At 38.7% G+C, this 19076-nt stretch overlaps 1 protein-coding gene across 7 annotated transcripts in view; it reads right to left on the bottom strand.

The window, feature by feature from the left end:
* Positions 1-19076, bottom strand: part of LOC117135339 (protein madd-4) — a 42504-nt gene that overhangs the window by 16089 nt on the left and 7339 nt on the right. For all 7 annotated transcript variants that reach the window (XM_033295553.1, XM_033295551.1, XM_033295543.1 and 4 more), the window contains exons 3-9: positions 16533-16643; positions 16136-16461; positions 15461-15635; positions 14614-14758; positions 1438-1567; positions 959-1061; positions 728-823 (exon numbers count right to left, since the gene is read on the bottom strand). In XM_033295553.1, the coding sequence (XP_033151444.1) occupies positions 728-823; positions 959-1061; positions 1438-1567; positions 14614-14758; positions 15461-15635; positions 16136-16461; positions 16533-16643 (1086 nt within the window). The remainder of the gene's footprint in view (positions 1-727; positions 824-958; positions 1062-1437; positions 1568-14613; positions 14759-15460; positions 15636-16135; positions 16462-16532; positions 16644-19076) is intronic.

Below are 19076 nucleotides of genomic sequence, written 5' to 3'. Positions count from 1 at the left end.
ACGTGCCTATTACAAGCGTACAAATGCGAATTCCCATATTGTCTGCGTTGCGTCGTGCCACGGGGCGTATGCATCCGCAGCGATGCATCCGAAGCTTCATTGAAAAGAGAAATCTAATAGTATCATGCCCTTGAACAAAGCGTTAAATAACATTCCGACAAAATCTTGAAACAAATCAATTAAGCAACGTAAAAACTTAACATAAAATGCATGGTGATAGGAAAGGGAAGCACGTGAGGTGAGAATGGGAACTAAGGAACAAACTAAAGCAGACACCCGGTGGCAACGAAACTGCAGCAGTTTCATACTCAGATCTCACAGATCTGAGATCTCACGTTTATATGGACATACGGACAGACGGACATGGCCAGCTCGACGGCTATTGATCCTTATCAAGAATATATATACTTTATATTGTTGGAAACGCTTCCTTCCTGTTACATACTTTTCAACGAATCTAGTATACCCTTTTACTCTACGAGTAAAGGGTGTAATTGGACTATCTGCTAGCTCAGCTTGCAAAAAACGCCTTGCAATCATAGACATACATATTTCCGGTGCATAAAATGAGAGATCTCTGTACGCCAATTCTGACATAGTCAAAGTTCAAAGTATAAACCTCCGGCCCTGCGCCTAGGTTTGGCTCCTACAGTTTCTTGTGCAGCGCTCAAGGTGTTTGGTTATTAGACAACTTTGTGGGAAGTAGACTGAGCTCCAAATTACTTACACCGGTCCAGTCTTCGACCTCCCAGTGCGGGCACTCTTCGATAATGCAGGTCTCTTGTGTTAGTGGCTTTGGTGTGCGGCACATGATATCGGCCACCTGTTGGAGAAGACAGAGTCTCGAGTAAAATAACACGGCAATAAGGTGTTGACGCTCCCTCATTGCCGTATGCAAAATCATCGGTGACTTTGTCAACATCACATGACCTTTATGGAAGCTATTCCTGAGACTCACCCTCGTCTTGATGGCGTTCGACTCCTCGGCACAGACAACCATCCGCTCACGGTAGCCGTGACCACAAAGGCGGCTGCAAGTGCTCCAATCGTCTGCTATCCACCTGAGAATTTAAAGAGGTTAAGTACAATTGGCGAAATAGCTGCACAGAAAATAAATGAATAGTGGCCAAAAACAGTCAACACGATAGGGTGGGGTAAATAAATGGTTTGGACAGACGGACATGGCTTGATCGACTCGGATATTGATCCTAATCAAGAATAAATAATCTTTATTCGGTCGGAAACGCTTCCACCTGGCTGTTACATACTTTTCAACGAACTTACTCTATGAGTAACGGGTATAAAAGGTATCGTATGACATATATAAATTCAAATCTGATATTAAAATCAGACAATTCTGCCCAAGGAACTCAGTGTTGTTTTAAACATTTTTAATATGGTCCTTGTGCATAGATTTATAACTACTATACTACTTACCGGGGAGGACAACTGTGTTTATTACATTGTTCCACAGACGCCTCCGGACGATTAGTAAGGCTGCAGAGCGTATCATCGACATCGGCGTTGGTTAGACGATTCCTGCATATTGGACGGGACATTTTGTAGCCTGTGGCATAGAATGAAAAAAAAAAACCGTGGAGACCGAAAAGACGAGAAGAGAAAAGAGAAAATTTGTTAGTAAATGGCAAAATTGAAACTCACATTATTTCTTTCGAAAAATGTGTTTGTCGCATTACGAATATATTTTGACCACTGTACGTGTCCGTCACATTATTAACATGGTTAGACCACTGCGCATGCAAGACGCAGCTGCGCAATGAGTTTGGTATATTGTGAGGACATTCTTAGAATTTGACTACAACGTAGAATATGACTGGCGCCAAAGTACCGTTACGAGTGAGGCGACAGCGTTGTCGCGCTGTCGCCAAGTGTAGTCCAGCTAGCGTGTGTAAAGGATAGATCGATGCGTAGAAAATACGATCAGTTGCATACAGACGATCGCGCACGCCGGTTGGAATTCGCTTCACTCGAAAAGTTTATTTGCCAATATGGAAGATCAGGCGCAAGAAAATGCCAACGCTGCGACATGTTCATATTTTTTCATATTTTTATTAGTCTTGCAAATTTCTATCGATTTGCCAAAATACTTTTTGTCACGCCTACTCTATATATGTGTGTATATATCTAAAAGACTGGCGTAATTTATCACTCCTAAATGATGAAAACTCACAGTTGGCAATAAGATTAAAGATATTCAAGCTTACAAACTCTCTAGTTAGAAGCGGGAACAGTGAAATACTTCGGAAAGAATGAAATAAAGTAGTATAGACATTTGAAAACCTGTCACGTATAAAATAAAAAAAAAAGAATAAAAAAATTATTGCAGTTGTCCAGCAGCAAAACTACCAAACGAAAATGGATAATTGAGGACAATTAAATTCATTAAATGTGCAGGAGGGGGTACACGGCGCCAAACATGAGTAAAAGCATTTCGATGTTCTTAGGAACTCCTCCCTTTTAGCCTGAGTTGGACGACCTGTGACCCTTTATTAAAGGGTGGACCAAGCGCTGGAAATCCCCTAAGGACTCCATATGCTCAACACTGCACTGCAGTTAACATTTAAGTGATATCTACAAACCAAAATAAAGTAACTACACATCGTAATTACAGCAGGTCGGAGTCATCATTGACTAGGTCTCTGGAGTTAACCACCCGGAGCGACACTAGAAATAAAACAATAGAGAAAGCTAGGACTATTTCCCAGACTTTCAGAACCCGTTACTCAGCTTGTCGGAATGCGAACGAGAAATTTTATCATTTTAGTGGCACATCGATAGATATTGAATAATAAAATGAGAAATTACAAATTACATTTACAAATTTACAAATTACAATTACAATTTACAAATTGTTTAAAGGTGCCGGTATGCCAGTTTTGGGGGGTTTGAAGGCGTTAGGCGTGGATTTTGTGTTTTTAGTATACCGATAAATTAAATAATTTGGCAAGACAAACACTATAAGATAAATCTAAACATTTTTCAAAAGTGTGGTCGTGGGAATTTTGGACAGATTGAGGGCGTTAGAGTGGCAAAAAGTTTTTTGGCAAATCGATAGAAATTTACAAGACTAATAAAATTATAAAAAATATAAAAAAAAATGTTGAAAATGTGGCAGTTTTGGGACAAAAACATTTTTGCCAATCGATAGAAATTTACAAGATTAATAAAAATATGAAAAAATATCAAAACATTTTTCCAAAGTGTGGACGTGGCAGTTTTGGGCGGTTTGTGACCGTTAGACTTGGCGTGGCAACACGGGTCAACAAGTTGGCGCTGTCTCTATGTCGAATATGTGTGCTTAATCTTAACCTTCTAGCTTTTATAGTTCCTGAGATCTCGACGTTCGTTCATACGGACGGATAGACAAACGGACGGAGCCGGGTCTTGCCATATAAACAATTTCCTAGTAATTTCTAGTGCCAACTCGAGAGCCACGTATAATTTTCCGTGTGAAAAACATGGTGATCTCAAATATAATCCACAAACAGACATTGTTTGACCTTGGTATTTGTTGATAGTCATTGCAAATGCCAATCTAACTGTTGCACAGCCGGAGTGGTTTCAAATTATGAAGCAAGATAATTGAAGATCCAACCTTTAATTGTAAATTATGCGGTGGCATGCCTGGCAAATCCAGTGAGTTCAAAAACTCTGTGGGAAAATTGAGTGCTTCGCTGTAGTGTTGTGTCGTTCGTGAACGAACGAACTAAATTGAACTATTCACCAAACTGAACGAACGAACTAGGTCTGCCTTTATAGTTCAATATAGTTCGATAGTTCAATTTAGTTCACTTAGTTCAATATAGTTCACTTAGTTCACGTCGTTCATTTTGATCTCTTACCCTGATCGTTCGTTCGTTGTTCACTTAGTTCGATAGGTCGGTCTGAGTTCACTTAGTTCGATAGGTCGGTCTGAGTTCACTTAGTTCGATAGGTTGGTCTTAGTTCATTTAGTTCGAAAGTTCGCTTATCGAATAAGCTGATTAATTTTCGCATACATTTAAAACTACGGTTTACAAGTTTGTGCGTATCTATGGCTTCAAAACGAAAGCATAGCAAAGTTTGGAATTTCTTTGATTCAGTGGATGAGAAGAGTGCTAAATGCAAATACTGCAAAACTGTGCTTAGTGTGGCTGGTGGATCGCAAGGAAACTTATCGCGTCACCTTAAAAATAAGCACCCAGCAGCTTTGGAGGAAACAAAGCGCCAAACCAATGAAAGCCGACAGGAAGCAAATGTAAACATAATATTTTGATTTATTCATTTAAGTAGGCTTACTAAATTCTTGATTTCTTTTAACATAGACTCCTCAGATAATTGGACCCCAACAGCAAGTAATAACTTCGTTCATTCAACGACCACCGGCTGCCGGGAAAGCTGAGAAAATTGATAGGCAACTAGTTCGTATGATTGCAAAAGGTCATCATGCATTGCGAATTGTAGAAGAGCCTGATTTCAAGCAGCTCATAGATGATGTGTCTAATTGCCCCGGATACAAGATGCCCACTCGAAAAACGCTGTCCAACGTGCTTCTTCCAAAGCTTAGGGACGAAATTGTTGGTAGCGTCAAAGAAAAAATGGAGCTGGCATCTGCAGTTTGTTTGACAACGGATTGTTGGACCTCTCTTGCAAATGAAAGTTATATTGCTGTTACAGCTCATTTTATTGAGAGTGAGGCAACTGTTATGAGCTCACATATGATTGCATGCGAGGCATTCGTTGAGCAGCACAGTGGTCAAAATCTGTGCGCATTTTTACAAAAAATAGCAGAAAGATGGAGTATAGAGAACAAAATATCTGCTGTGGTTTCCGATAATGCTGCAAATATTGTCAATGCCATTAAAACAGGAAATTGGCCACATATACCATGTTTTGCACATAGCTTGAACCTAATTGTGCAAAAAGGACTCCGCGAAATCAGCGTTGTACAAAACAAAGTCAAATTCATTGTGGAGTTTTTCAATCGTAGCACTTTCGGCCTTAAGAAGCTGAAGTCAACTCAAACCCAATTGAACTTGCCCGATCTCAAATTGATTCAAGATGTGTCAACTCGTTGGAATTCAACTTTTAAAATGCTAGAAAGGCTTGTTGTGTTGAAAGATGCTCTTATATTAACACTTTCTACTCTGCGTTCTGAATTAAACTTATCTCAGAATGAGTGGGCGATAGTAGAAGAGTTACTGCCTATATTAAAACCATTCATGGAGGTAACAGAAGAAATATCAGCAGAAAAGAATGTAACCCTTTCAAAGGTTATAGTTCTTGCGATTTTGCTACAGAACTGTTTGAATAACAAAACGCCTAAGGATAAATGTGTTGCTGCACTTGTTGCAGTTCTAAAAGCTGAGATGAATCGACGATTTTGCAAGCTGGAAAGTAACGAACTCTACGCAAAGAGTAACATTTTAGATCCTCGATTTAAAGGTCGTTGGTTCAAGTCAAAAGAAGAATACGAAAAAGCTGTTTGTAATCTTAAAAGGAAAGTAACTCCAATTCGTCTCAACAGCGAAAATTATGAATTCGAATCACCTGCGTTTGAAACTAATTCAGCCAATCAGAGTTCGGTTTGGTGTGATTTTGACAGTGAGTTCAAGAACACGACAAAGGCTGCAAACACTACCGGTTCTGCCGAGAAAGAGATGGAAAAATACCTCGAAGAGGAATTTATACCGAGGACTGCTGACCCTTTGGTTTGGTGGGAACAAAGAAAGAAATTGTATCCGCATCTATATTCTTACAGCCTTAAGCGACTATGCCTTATGGCTACATCAGTTCCTTGCGAACGCCTATTTTCAAGTGCTGGGGAAATCATCCGAAAAAGACGGATGCTACTAAAACCTAATAAAGTGGAAAATCTAATGTTCCTTCATAGCAACATGTAGATGGATCACAGGTATAAACATAATTTTATCATATGTTATTGAAAATGTTCCCTAATAAACTTCTCTATTCTCTTTTCAGAAATCAAATAAATGCATTAAAATTACTATATTATCTGTTTGTAAACTCTTTATTATTTCTTATTATTATTATGTATAAGTGTTTTTGACATAAATTGAATAAATAATATTAATTTTCAATGACAGCATTGTATGAAATAAATTCATAACATTTTTTTTTTTTGAAGCACCTTTAAGCAAGTTTAAAAAATGAACGATTGAACTAAATGAACGACCTAGTTCATTGATTTTAAACGAACGAACGAACTTATTCCTCAAATTGAACTAGGATTACCCAACACTACTTCGCTGTCGTCGCAAACTGTATCAACAGATTTATATGATACCAAGTTCCCTTTCAACAACATTTGTATTTTCAGATTTAAATTGTCAACGTCTACATTTTTTGCCGCTAAAATCGCCCTTTCTGCAAGTAACTCATGATTTATGTACTGTGTATGTACATCGGGAAATATTTGTTAAATGAGAGTATCTTGCGAATCAGCGATTGTCTAGAAATTAGTCGGTAACTTTTCGTACCCAGTTTCATCTATAGGAACTTTTACATCACCGATATCAAAGAGTTCTTTTGAAAATGTGTCAGCGGATGAACCTTGAAGCATTTGAACGCGCATATTTATTCTTAGCTGTAATTTTTCAACATTACGCCACAATGGAGATGATTTTAAGCAAGCGTTGATCTCATCATTGTACGTTGAACGTGGAATGACTGAAAGTTTGTCTGAAGCTTGTCTGAAATCACCTAAAAGGACCAACAAAGTTCCGCAAAATAGTTTATCACCGTTTTAAATATCTTTCAATGTCCTGTTCAACGCCTCAAGTGAACACCATTAGCTTAAATACTGAATTAGCTGTTCTACCTCCATCCAATAAAGTTGCTGCAATGCCCGATGTGATAAGTGATAAGTTGCCAATGACAATACAAAGATCCTCAATTGCAATCAATGCTTCATTGTACATTTAGTCGCTGAATCTTATGGTTACATCGTGGCACCGTATACGATGTTTATGCAATGTATCATCAGTCATTGAATCTTTGTGATTTTTCCATAATATCTGTACTCGGCGTGGGCAACATGTAGTCAACACTATAGCGATTAGTAGACGAATTTGTATTGCTGTACAGTTCAAAGCAGTTTCAGCAAGCATGCATTCCCACTGGTTGTCGTATTTTAGCAAGCCCTGCATGGCAAGACATGCATCTTTATACGTTGGATATTGTTGCTCATTCACTTTACGTATATATGTGGGAAATGAACCAGATCAGGGAACTAAAATGAACGATGAAACAGAGAGCAAGAGAGTAACGCGCATTGGCAACGAAAAAACCAAAAGAGGGACTTCGAGTAGAATGGTGAACGAGAGCAGTCGCAAGTTTTTCAATCGCGCTATATACTTATGCAACTAGAGCTAAACAATTGTCATCAAACAATTAAATAATAATAAGCAAGAACTATTGTCATTAAACAATATAAAGTGTACTATAAACAATTGTCATTAAACAATAAAGTAACACAGTATAAAGTAAACTTACTACAATTTTGGGGGCTCAACCGGGCCCAAGTTGTGTATGCATAAGTGCGAATTTAATGAGTGCGAGCGAGACAGAACGTGACGCCGCATCGATTAAAAGAAAAACGACAACGACGCAAAAAAGAGTCGCGGTGAGGCTGAAGCAATTAGAAGTCAATCGACGACGACGAGCAAAAGGTGTTTGTGACGCAGTGTTCATTGGAAGACTTTAGAAGACGGAGGCCGAAAGGTGTTGGAGATTCCGTATCTAGTGCTCGAAGAAAAACGGCGGCAGCCAAAAGGTGTTGGAGACGCTGTGTTTATTCAAAAGCACAACGGCGGTGACCAAAAGTTGAAGGTCACGCCGTAGAAATTGCAAGCAGATAATTTAAGAAGAACGGCAAAACGACGGTTACGGTGTAGCAGAAGAAGAAGAACGGTGAAGCAATCAGAAAAACGACAGTCGCTTCAGTGGCAGAAGAATAACGGCGCAACGAAATACGCCGTTGCGTATTTCTTGCGCTGCGCGTTGATGGCCTACGAAATAAGCTGTCTGAGTTAAATTTGCAGACAAGTGGTACTAAAACCATGCTGCTGCAGCAGGTCCTTGCTCACTACAGATTAAACAATGAAGAACAAAACATTTCGGACGATGAGTCAGTAGCAACTGCACCAATGATTACAAATGAAAATAATAGGTCATGGTTTACTCTAAAAGACGTCGAAGGTAGTATTTCTGAATTCTCAGGTACTATAGGTAGTGTTGATGTAGATCAGTGGATAAATGAGGTAGAAGAATGTGGAAGTACAGTTCAGTGGAACCAATTACCAATGTTTGTCTAAGCGAAGCAGCTTTTACGAGGTGCTGCTAGATCGTTTGTCAAAAAGAAAAAGCTTTAAGTCTTCGACTGCTCTTGTTCACCATTAATTTTCTGCTCCTCACAATACAACTTAAATGTCTGTGCAGTGAACGCAGTTCCCCTATCAGAGATAATCCGTAAAGGATTTCCAAAATTAGTAGCCTGACTCTCTAGACAACTTACAACTTCCTCTGCTGCTGTGCTACGGGTGGGATACAGCCATACAAATTTAGAAAAACCGTCAACTACAGCTAAAATGTGGTTGTAGCGCTTGCTCGTCATCTCCATTGGGCCAACATGGTCAATGTGATACGTCATCAACGGTCTATCTCCCTTTTCAATCGGGGTCAAGAAACCTTCTTTCTTCCCAGCTTTCGAATTAAATACAATACACTCCACACAACTGTCCACAAAACGAACAACCTTTTCTTTAAGTTTTGGTATGAAGTAAGATTTCTCAACTAAATCTTACGTTTTCTTCGCAGGAAAATGTCTTTGCTTATGAGCAATTGTGATTATTTAATTTTCCATCTGCGACGGTACAACAATAAGCCCGCGGTTGGGATCTTTAAAAAGTATTTGGTATTCTATATAAAAATCTTCATACCCTTTATTTTCTACAAGGCTTCTCACTACTTTCGTCCATTCATCGAGTAATTGTGCTTGTTTCAAGCGATGTACAACAGTATCGCTCAGCATAATACATGATACTCTACTCAACGCATCAACATGTCTCATTCTCGTCCCTGAGCGATGTTCTATTTGATAATCAAAGTCTTGAAGGTATAATGCCCACCTAGCTACCCTCAAAGGAACGTCCTTCTTCTTTATCGTCATAGTGAACGCGTTGCAGTCAGTCACAATCTTAAATTTCAAACCTAACACATACACACGCCACTTCAATAATGCACCGATAACTGCAAGAACCTCAAGCTCATAAGAATGATACTTTTCTTCGCATTGGTTAGTCTTACGACTCATGCATTGAACCGAATGAAACAAACAATCTCCTGGGTCTTTTTGTAATAATACACCACCGAAACCATATTTTGAAGAGTCTGTATGGATTTCCGTTCCTAATTTAGGATTGTACAATTTCAATACGGGATTCGAAGTTAGTGCTACTTTCAACTGTTCAAACGTTACCTTCTGCAGCACATCAAATGTAAACTTAGTATTTTGCCTTAACAGGTCCGACAAAGGCTTAGCAGTCACTGCAAAGTCTTTGACAAATCTACGAAAATACGACGTCAATCCTAAGAATCTTTGAACACCTTTTTTATCATTTGGCAACGGAAACTGCAGGTGAGTTTGTAATACCAAAGGGCACATACAGAAATTCGTACTGTCCCTTTTGTGTTACAAAGGAGGTATATTTTTGGGATTCCAACTCAACGGGCACATGAAAGAACCCGTTAGTTAAATCCAAAGTCGTATACACCAAAGCACTCTGAGCTTTTCGATAACAATGTCAACCTGCGGCATTAGAAAGTGATCACGAATTATCTTTTCATTTAATTTCCGATAGTCACAACACAATCGTTTTTTCCCATTCTTTTTCGAAACAAGCACCACTGGTGATGCGTGTTCCGACACACTCGGCTTTATAATCTTGTCTCGCAACCATTCCTGAACTTGATCATCCACAATCTTTTGTTCACACTCTGCCAAACGTCTTGGTTGTTGGAATACTGGAAAATCATCGGTTAACAGTATTTTAATCTTCACTGGTGTCGAACAATAATCTTATAATCTCCAATTAGACTTAAAGCTTTTTCTTTTTGACAAACGATCTAGCAGCACCTCGTAAAAGCTGCTTCGCATAGACAAACATTTGTAATTGGTTCCACTGAACTGTACTTCCACATTCTTCTACCTCATTTATCCACTGATCTACATCAACACTACCTATAGTACCTGAGAATTCAGAAATACTACCTTCGACGTCTTTTAGAGTAAACCATGACCTATTATTTTCATTTGTAATCATTGGTGCAGTTGCTACTGACTCATCGTCCGAAATGTTTTGTTCTTCATTGTTTAATCTGTAGTGAGCAAGGACCTGCTGCAGCAGCATGGTTTTAGTACCACTTGTCTGCAAATTTAACTCAGACAGCTTATTTCGTAGGTCATCAACGCGCAGCGCAAGAATTTCAATCCGATCCATTCTAAATAATATAAAATTTATCAGTACAAAATCCTCAATACGAAATAAAATCAACTGTATATTCTTTGCGTAAAGCTGCAAAACAACTACAAAACATACCCTCTCTTTAAAGTTTTCAACACTACTTAGCCAACTCTGTTTAATCTATGTTAACAGCAAAAGATACACAACTCGTTCCTACTGCCTCGCCTCTCTCTTCGCTGTTGCCGCTCGATCGCCTTCGTATATGTGGCGGCGTATTTCGTTCCGCCATTATTCTTCTTCTGCCACTGAAGCGACTTTCGTTTTTCTGATTGTTTCACCGTTCTTCTTCTTCTGCTACACCGTAACCAAAGACACTAGAATAACAAGATGCGTAACGGCCATACATTCGTTTGGCACTATGCAGCCACTTTTTTGGTGAAGGCCAAATTTGCTCTCTTTCCGCTCGCTTATGCTGAGAGCTTAAGAAATCTAAAAATAAAATTTGCTTGCTTGTGTGAGTAAAAACAAGAGACGAGAACGCGTATATGTGTGCGTGTTGGGCTAGAAGACGATTTTCGGGCCGAAATCAATTCTGATCGAAGAAACGAATTTACATATTTGAAGTTTTGGCCAATTTCGTAGCAATATGATGAAATAAAATAAAAATTCACGCCCTGACTATTATAATTTCAAAGTTTTTTAAATTCGTTTCGTAAGATCGCCGCTCGAATTAGCTACCCTTTACATATTTATATTTATGTTGATAATTAATTATGTGTAATATATATACACTTACACACTACTTAATGCTCCACAATAAATTTTTTTATACACATTTGTTTTTTATTACAATTTTACAAATATTAAAAAAAAGATCAGTGGGTGCCTTTAGTTTTCCGAAATATTAAAAATTTAAGTAATAAAAATTAATAAAATAAATGTAAAGTGTAAAGTTATGACCTTTTGTCGTGCCAACCCAATACGCACGACTTACACTCTAAGTGGGTGCTCTCTGGACAGAATAACACGAGTTGATGATCTTGGTGTTCTTCTGGACCCAAAACTAAAATTATCTGACCATATTTCGTCTATTGTCAATAAGGCCAGGGGTGTGCTTGGTTTTATAAAAAGGTGGTCTAAGGAATTTGATGACCCTTACTTGACTAAAACCTTATCTATTTCGTTAGTCCGTCAGATTCTCGAGTACGGATCACCTGTTTGGAGTCCACAATACGCAGTCCACTCGGACCGCATTGAATCGGTCCAAAAAAACTTCTTACTTTTTGCCTTGCGGCGCCTAAATTGGGATGCAAACCATATATTACCTCCTTATTCCAGTAGACTACTTTTAATTAATTTACCATCCCTAGCTAACCGTAGAACTATGCTTGGAACAGTTTTTATTTGTAAGCTTATTGTTGAGAGTCCCGACTTGATTAGTCGGCTTAACTTCTCGGTTCCAAGTAGATTCACTAGAAACTATATACCCCTTATCTTAAATCATTGTAGATCTAATTATGAGTTGCATGACCCTTACAGAGTTTTATGTTCTGACTATAATAGACTTTATCCTATTATCTGTAATCTTGACTCTCTGCCGCTATTAAAGCAATCAATTTTATCTTTTCTATTACATAATAATTATGTATGATCCTACTAACACTAATATTTAACATAGTTATTCCACATTATATTCATTTCCTCGTTCCTATTCTATTTTTTATATCGCGTCTATATCTTCTCGCGAATCGGTCGGTTGGACGGGAGGTGTGGCCGTGGGACCCGTGCAAAAAAAAAAAAAAAAAAAAAAAAAAAAAAAAAAAAAAATTAAAACTGTTTATTGCAAAAGTCATATCTGGAGGCACGAAGTGCGGACACAAGCACTCAACAATCACTGCCTTATTAATTTTTCTCACGTCGCAAGCTGAATACCCTAATGACAAGTATTCTAATATAAAGTCATTTTCGATTTTGTGATGTACATAGATTCGTCTATTACTATTTCTAAGCTTTATTTAAATAATAATAACGTTAAGGCAATGCAAAACAAGAATTTTTCGCATGTTGCCAATTGATAAAAAATAATATAGATTTAAAGTCAACGAACTTCTAAGGTGAAGGACATATTTTGTCAAATTTACAATGCATGAGCAGACGTGTGCACACATACAGTTGTCTGCTATCACTGTATGCGTAGAAAAGAGCTGTTTGCTGTAGCGCTCTCCGCTCTTTCTCTGTCGAACAAAAACTCGAGAGAGCCTGGAGCCACCTCTAGAGCCACGGTCAAAAAATCGCGTGCCAAAAATTTGTATGGCGTTATGCATCTTGTTATTCTAGTGTCTTTGCCGTAACCGTCGTTTTGCCGTTCTTCTTCAATTGTCTGCTTGAGATTTCTACGGCGTGGCCTTCAACTTTTGGTCACCGCCGTTGTGCTTTTGAATAAACACAGCGTCTCCAACACCTTTTGGCTGCCGCCGTTTTTCTTCGAGCACTAGATACGGAATCTCCAACACCTTTCGGCCTCCGTCTTCTAAAGTCTTCCAATGAACACTGCGTCACAAACACCTTTTGCTCGTCGTCGTCGATTGACTTCTAATTGCTTCAGCCTCACCGCGACTCTTTTTTGCGTCGTTGTCGTTTTTCTTTTAATCGATGCGGCGTCACGTTCTGTCTCGCTCGCACTCATTAAATTCGCACTTATGCATACACAACTTGGGCCCGGTTGAGCCCCCAAAATTGTAGTAAGTTTACTTTATACTGTGTTACTTTATTGTTTAATGACAATTGTTTATAGTACACTTTATATTGTTTAATGACAATAGTTCTTGCTTATTATTATTTAATTGTTTGATGACAATTGTTTAGCTCTAGTTGCATAAGTATATAGCGCGATTGAAAAACTTGCGACTGCTCTCGTTCACCATTCTACTCGAAGTCCCTCTTTTGGTTTTTTCGTTGCCAATGCGCGTTACTCTCTTGCTCTCTGTTTCATCGTTCATTTTAGTTCCCTGATCTGGTTCATTTTCCACATATATAATATTATATATTTATTTAAATATTATATAAATATCTTGTCCAACCTTCAACATGCTAACAGAGTGGGGAATTTCGGATAAAATCGTTGCTGCATGTTTTGATACAACTGCATCCAATTCCGTAAGATTTAACGGTTCGGCAGTTTTGTTAGATCAGTTATTGGAACGCAGTTTGCTTTATCTTCCATGCAGGCATCATATATGTGAATTATATTTACGAGCTGCTTTTGAATCAAGTTCTGGATCTTTAAGCGTTATTGTCCCTCTGTTTGGACGATTTCAAATAGCATGGTCCAAAATTGACCAAAAACTCTTTAAATTTTGTATACTAAATGATTATGTGGCCACACGTATAAACAAAGAGAAGAATCAGATCATTGATTTCTGTCGATGAAGGTGTGTCTGTTTTTATCGTGAAATTTTATGTACAATTGTGGTTTGAATCCCCGTTGGCCTTTGAAACTCCTAATAGAGACTTTCTATTTATTCGGGCTATGTACAACTACAGAGAAGTGGACGAGAGGATTTCAATGGCAGTGCTCAAAAAGACATGTAATCATTTATGGGATCTGACAGACGAAAATATCACATAGGCCCTATTCGATCATAACGTTACTGTCGCAGAAAAACGAGAAATGGCACAAATGATACAGATAAGGATGAACATTTCGTTAAGAGCATTAACTTAAAAGTACGCGATTTGTCAACATTTGTTTAAAAAAAATTATCTGATTTCATTACATCAAATAGTATTAAGTTTTTCGACCGGTTAAATGTATCGAAATCTTTTTTAGACTTAAATCCATAAAAGACACTAGAATAACAATAATATATAAATTATAATAATAACACTAGAATAAAATTAACCTAAAGCTTTAAACAAGTCTATTCACATAGACAAAAATTAAACTTAATTTAGCAAAGTTTAAAATTTAATGTTTAAGTTTTTTTTTTTGTTTTAAGTTTGTCGCAAAAGATAAATGAAATGGTATTTTAAAATTATAAATTTGTTTTCCAGAGCAACTTTTAAGATACATTTTTAAGATTAATTTCATCAGCGAGGAGGGTGGCCGAAACCTGAGCACTGAACTTACCGCTTCCACAGGTGACAGAGCACTGCGACATCGGTGCCATCTCCCAATTAAAAAGCGGTTGAGAGCAGGAATTTCCATCTCCGCCGCACACTCCACAACCGTCAATTTTTTTTGTAGATCCGATTTTTAAATCGCAGCCAACACGCTAAAAAGAGATGTCAAACAGCTGACGTTAGAGCGGGATAGGCAGAAACGGAAACGTTAGACCGACATGTCAAAAACGTGTAAGCCGCTAAGCGGCGTCAATGGCTTAACTCACCAACTCTGCGGCAGTCGTTACTAAAAATGGAAATCAATGCATAGCTTGGAATGAATATAGCCTTTTTCTGATCGCTTTCTCTTGATTTGGCATTTAAGTAAATATCTCTTTATGAACGTGCAAGTCTGAGCTCATTAAATTATAAATCAAAACAATATCGACTTCACCAACAGCTAGTCAACATTTTTCAACGTTCCACAGGGTGCAGTTTTGGCTGACACTCTACTCAGCGTCCTGGTCACGCTTTATTGGCATTTAAATAGTTGAAACAAGCAGTACCCTACCCACTCTTCTTTTTTTCTCTCCATATGATTTACATATGTATACGCCGGAGCATAATGATACAAAGGTGCTTGTGCTACCTGCATGCACGTACACAAATACGCAAAGGCCTTCCCAACGGTTAGGCCTTGCAAGAGTCAGTAGCATCTTCGATATTACGCCAATACACCATCTTTTAGGACCACCTACAACACCGTATACCTAATTTATCACATAGCGCTACGGCGATGGGCAGAATTTGAAGGGGAAGGAGGGTTTGGCAGCCCGACTTTTGTTTTCAATAAACTGTACCCAAATAGGTCTCACCTGACATTTTCCTTGGATACACATATCCAGGCTGCCGGAACGACAACGGGTCCCATCTTGCACCCTCGACGACAATTGCACAATGACGCTCTGCTCATCGTAGTGCTCCGCCGCCTCTGCATTGCCGTCTCCAGTCTCCCGCGAAATGTCTTCGACAAGATGTGCAGGATGTCCTCTACGAATGGAAAATATTTGCATTATGATTATTCACATATTGGATGGAATAATAATCCCTTGGAATATTCAATAAAGTTTATTTGCATTTTTGAAGTTTTGTACTCTCTATACTAGTTTCTGGCATGCCCCCCACCAATAGCAAAACAGTTGTGCTAAAATCATTCGTAATTATTTAAATACTTTTAAAATGCGATATATATTATTTGAAAAAAGGTTTGCTCAGTCAATAAAATAGTCAGTTAATATAGCAATGTAAAAAGGCGGTAGAACCGAATCAACTTTGTCGATTGGAAGAGACAATACCCTAGTTTTGTTAATTCTCCCATTCATTTTAATTGCAAACTTTAGGTTTATTCATTTGAATGCAAGCAAATAGTTTAAAGTTCGTTTATCCATAACTAACATGCCTGTTTGAATCATTGGAGACTTCAGCTTAATGGGCAAAGCGTTTGAACTGACTAAAGATTTTAGAACTCCATATAAGCAACGCACACCCACCTGCATGTAAGCGCGCAGGGCTCGACGTAATCATAATGCGGAGTCCACTTGTACAGGGTGCCATCGTATGGAACATCGTTGTAGGCGGAGCATTGGCTGGAGCGGAAGTCCTGCTGCTCCGGACACGGCTGCATGTTGCAAATGCGGTAGCGGGTGCTCTCCCCGCGACAAATGCCAGGACTGCCGCACCTACGCATTTGATGCATGATGCCTCCGTCGCAGGTGCGCGAACAGGTTGACCAATCTGACCAGGACGACCACTGGGCAGGTCCACCGCCCGCGCCACCTCCTCCTCCTGCACTTTGACCCTTCGATCGCTTTTGTTGCTGAAAATGAGCAGTTGCATTTGTGGTCTTACTATCCTGGTAGTGTTATCAGAAAAGGCAAAACTACTTACTTCCAGTTCATTTTCTAAATCGGCTGCTGTGTTCCATGTGTCGTCAAAAGCTTGACTTGCATTAAGCTTTTTTGCCCAGGCGGCCTGTATATCCAATAGGCATATGGTGGTCTGAAATTGAGAAAATGGGGGAAGTAGGAGATTAGTAATTAGCACACAGTAAAGGGTTTAATGCAACTTGAATTACTCTAGGTCTCGAACGGATGATGAACCACACCATCATTAAATATTAATTTTAGAAAATTGAACTATCCATATATTATCAAAGAAATGGTGAGTATCAGATAGTCGAGACGCTTATATTACACACCATGCCAGGTAGTTTCAAAACAAGATTAGACTGCCTTTTCTATTTCCAACAGCAGTCAGAGGTACTATATTACGGAGAGGAACGTGGGAGTAAAGCAAATTTTGCATAATACTTGGTCATGGTTAGCAAGGTCGGGGTTGAACAGGGACAATCCAACAGACGGTTATAATGTCAAAGATGACGGGGGCCTTGTTCGGGCGTAAGCCATTCCGTTGGTTTATTATATTGTATTTAAGTAAGAAAGTCGTTAGTACGTGTGTACATAGCGTCACGCCAGTTATTTATTCAAAGCGACAGAGACCGGCGGCGCAAAACGTCAATGATCTAAACCTTTCGTGTTCGAAGTTGCAAAGGCTGGCGCCACAAACATAAGGATGATTCAAGGTACGTCCGTACAGGGTTGTTTGGCTTATACAATGGCTAGGGGGGCGATGTCGAGCCGGTGTCGCTATAGCCACAGCAGTCACAGTGCCTCCAAAACGATGACTTGACAAGGGATAGATGGATGAACTGAGTTCTGGGATTTTGGGTTTCAAAATTGATGGTTCTGCTATGGCATTGTGCCCCTGCGATCTGTTTTTTGACTTTGAGCCCTGTCCAACCTGTCCGATTGTCTCGGCTTGTCTATCCATTTGACTGACGTTACTCTGCCATTCATTTGAGACTGCAACACTTAACGCATATGGCAAAGGTCAATTGTCATAGCCCACATCCCTTAAAAAATAAAAAACATTAAGCTTAGGTAAAAAGCGAAACTTACGCATTGCGTCTGTCTGTCTTTTTGAATGTATTTTTTTCTAATACCGTTTAACGACTTTAAGTGGGCAAGGACTAAGCCTTTGTTAACTGTTTCCGGCCTTATATGGAGACTGTCTCGACGAAAGAATTCATAAGGCTTCGATTTGACCTCGAACTTTAAGCTGGCCGTTGCAGACGTTTGGGTTGACTTGAAATGGAGTATAAGCGTTATGCTAAAAATCTACCCTTGCGGTAATGCGATTACCGGATTCTATAGTAAACTGACGCCCACACATGCCACACTATCACACTATCCGCTATTCAGCTAGTGGATAGTGCGAACGAGAAAATTCAACATTGTTCTGGAATATTGATTGAAATTGAGAAAAAATAAAAACAACAAGAATATTAAAAAGTATTCACAAATGTGGGCGTGACAGGTTTGGTCGGCTTGTGGACGTTAGAAAGTGCGTTGCACAAGGTTCTTGATATGCCTATAGAAATTTACAAGAAAAATAATAAAATGAACAAAAGAAAATTCTATAGTCGAGTTCCCCGACTATGGCTAATGGAAATGCGAACATGAAATTTTATAATTTTTCTAGGATATCAATATATATGGGGAATAAAAAAAGAAGAAGAAATTTAAAGATTGCTTAAAAGTGTGGGAGTGACCGTTTTGTTGGGAAAAGTTAAAAATGTGGGGGTTTGTGGGCGTTGGAGTGGACGTGGCAAAAAGTTTTTGACAAATCGATACAAATTTACAAGACTAGTAACTTTAGTCGAGTTCCCCGACTATCAGATACCCGTTACCAAGATGAAAGTGTGAACGAGAAATTTTATTTTTTACTTATTGGATTATCGGTAGAAATTGGGAACAAAATAAAAGTTTAAAAGTTTAATAGTGATAGGCTTGGGCAGTTTGTGGGCGTTAGAGTGGGCGGGGCAAAAAGTTTGTTGGCATACCGATACAAGACAAGACTAATACAAAAATCAAAAAATATCCAAAGATTTCCAAAAGTGAGGGCGTGGCAGTTCTGGGCGGCTTGTGGGCGTAAGAGTGACAACATGGGTCAACAAACTTGCCCTGCGTTTATTTCTTTGGAATCTGTATGCTTATTCTCAACTTTCTTGCTTTTATAGTTCCGTTTACCGGTTACATACTTTTTAATGAATCTGCTATACCCTTTTATTTTACGAATAACCGTTATAAAAACTAAATCATGTTAAAAACAGATGCAAAGTCAAAATAAAAATGGGGATAATTATCAATGAAGATAAACAAAAATGTGAATTTTGATATGTGCAAAAAACTTTGACAATAAATATCTTCGATGAATTTCTGGACAGTAAAACTGTTTTAAGGCTTTGTTTTGTAGGACAAACTATTATTTGGGTCCTTTGCATGTCAAAAAGTCATTTACAAGAAAACAGTATTAAATTGCAATTGAACTACACGCAGGTCAAACCGACTCATAAATCATTAAGTATGGGCA

Source organism: Drosophila mauritiana, chromosome 2L (genome assembly GCF_004382145.1).
Source record: "Drosophila mauritiana strain mau12 chromosome 2L, ASM438214v1, whole genome shotgun sequence".
NCBI lineage: Eukaryota > Metazoa > Arthropoda > Insecta > Diptera > Drosophilidae > Drosophila > Drosophila mauritiana.
Note: the sequence above shows the minus strand (reverse complement) of the source record. Positions and strands in the feature narration are given on the sequence as shown.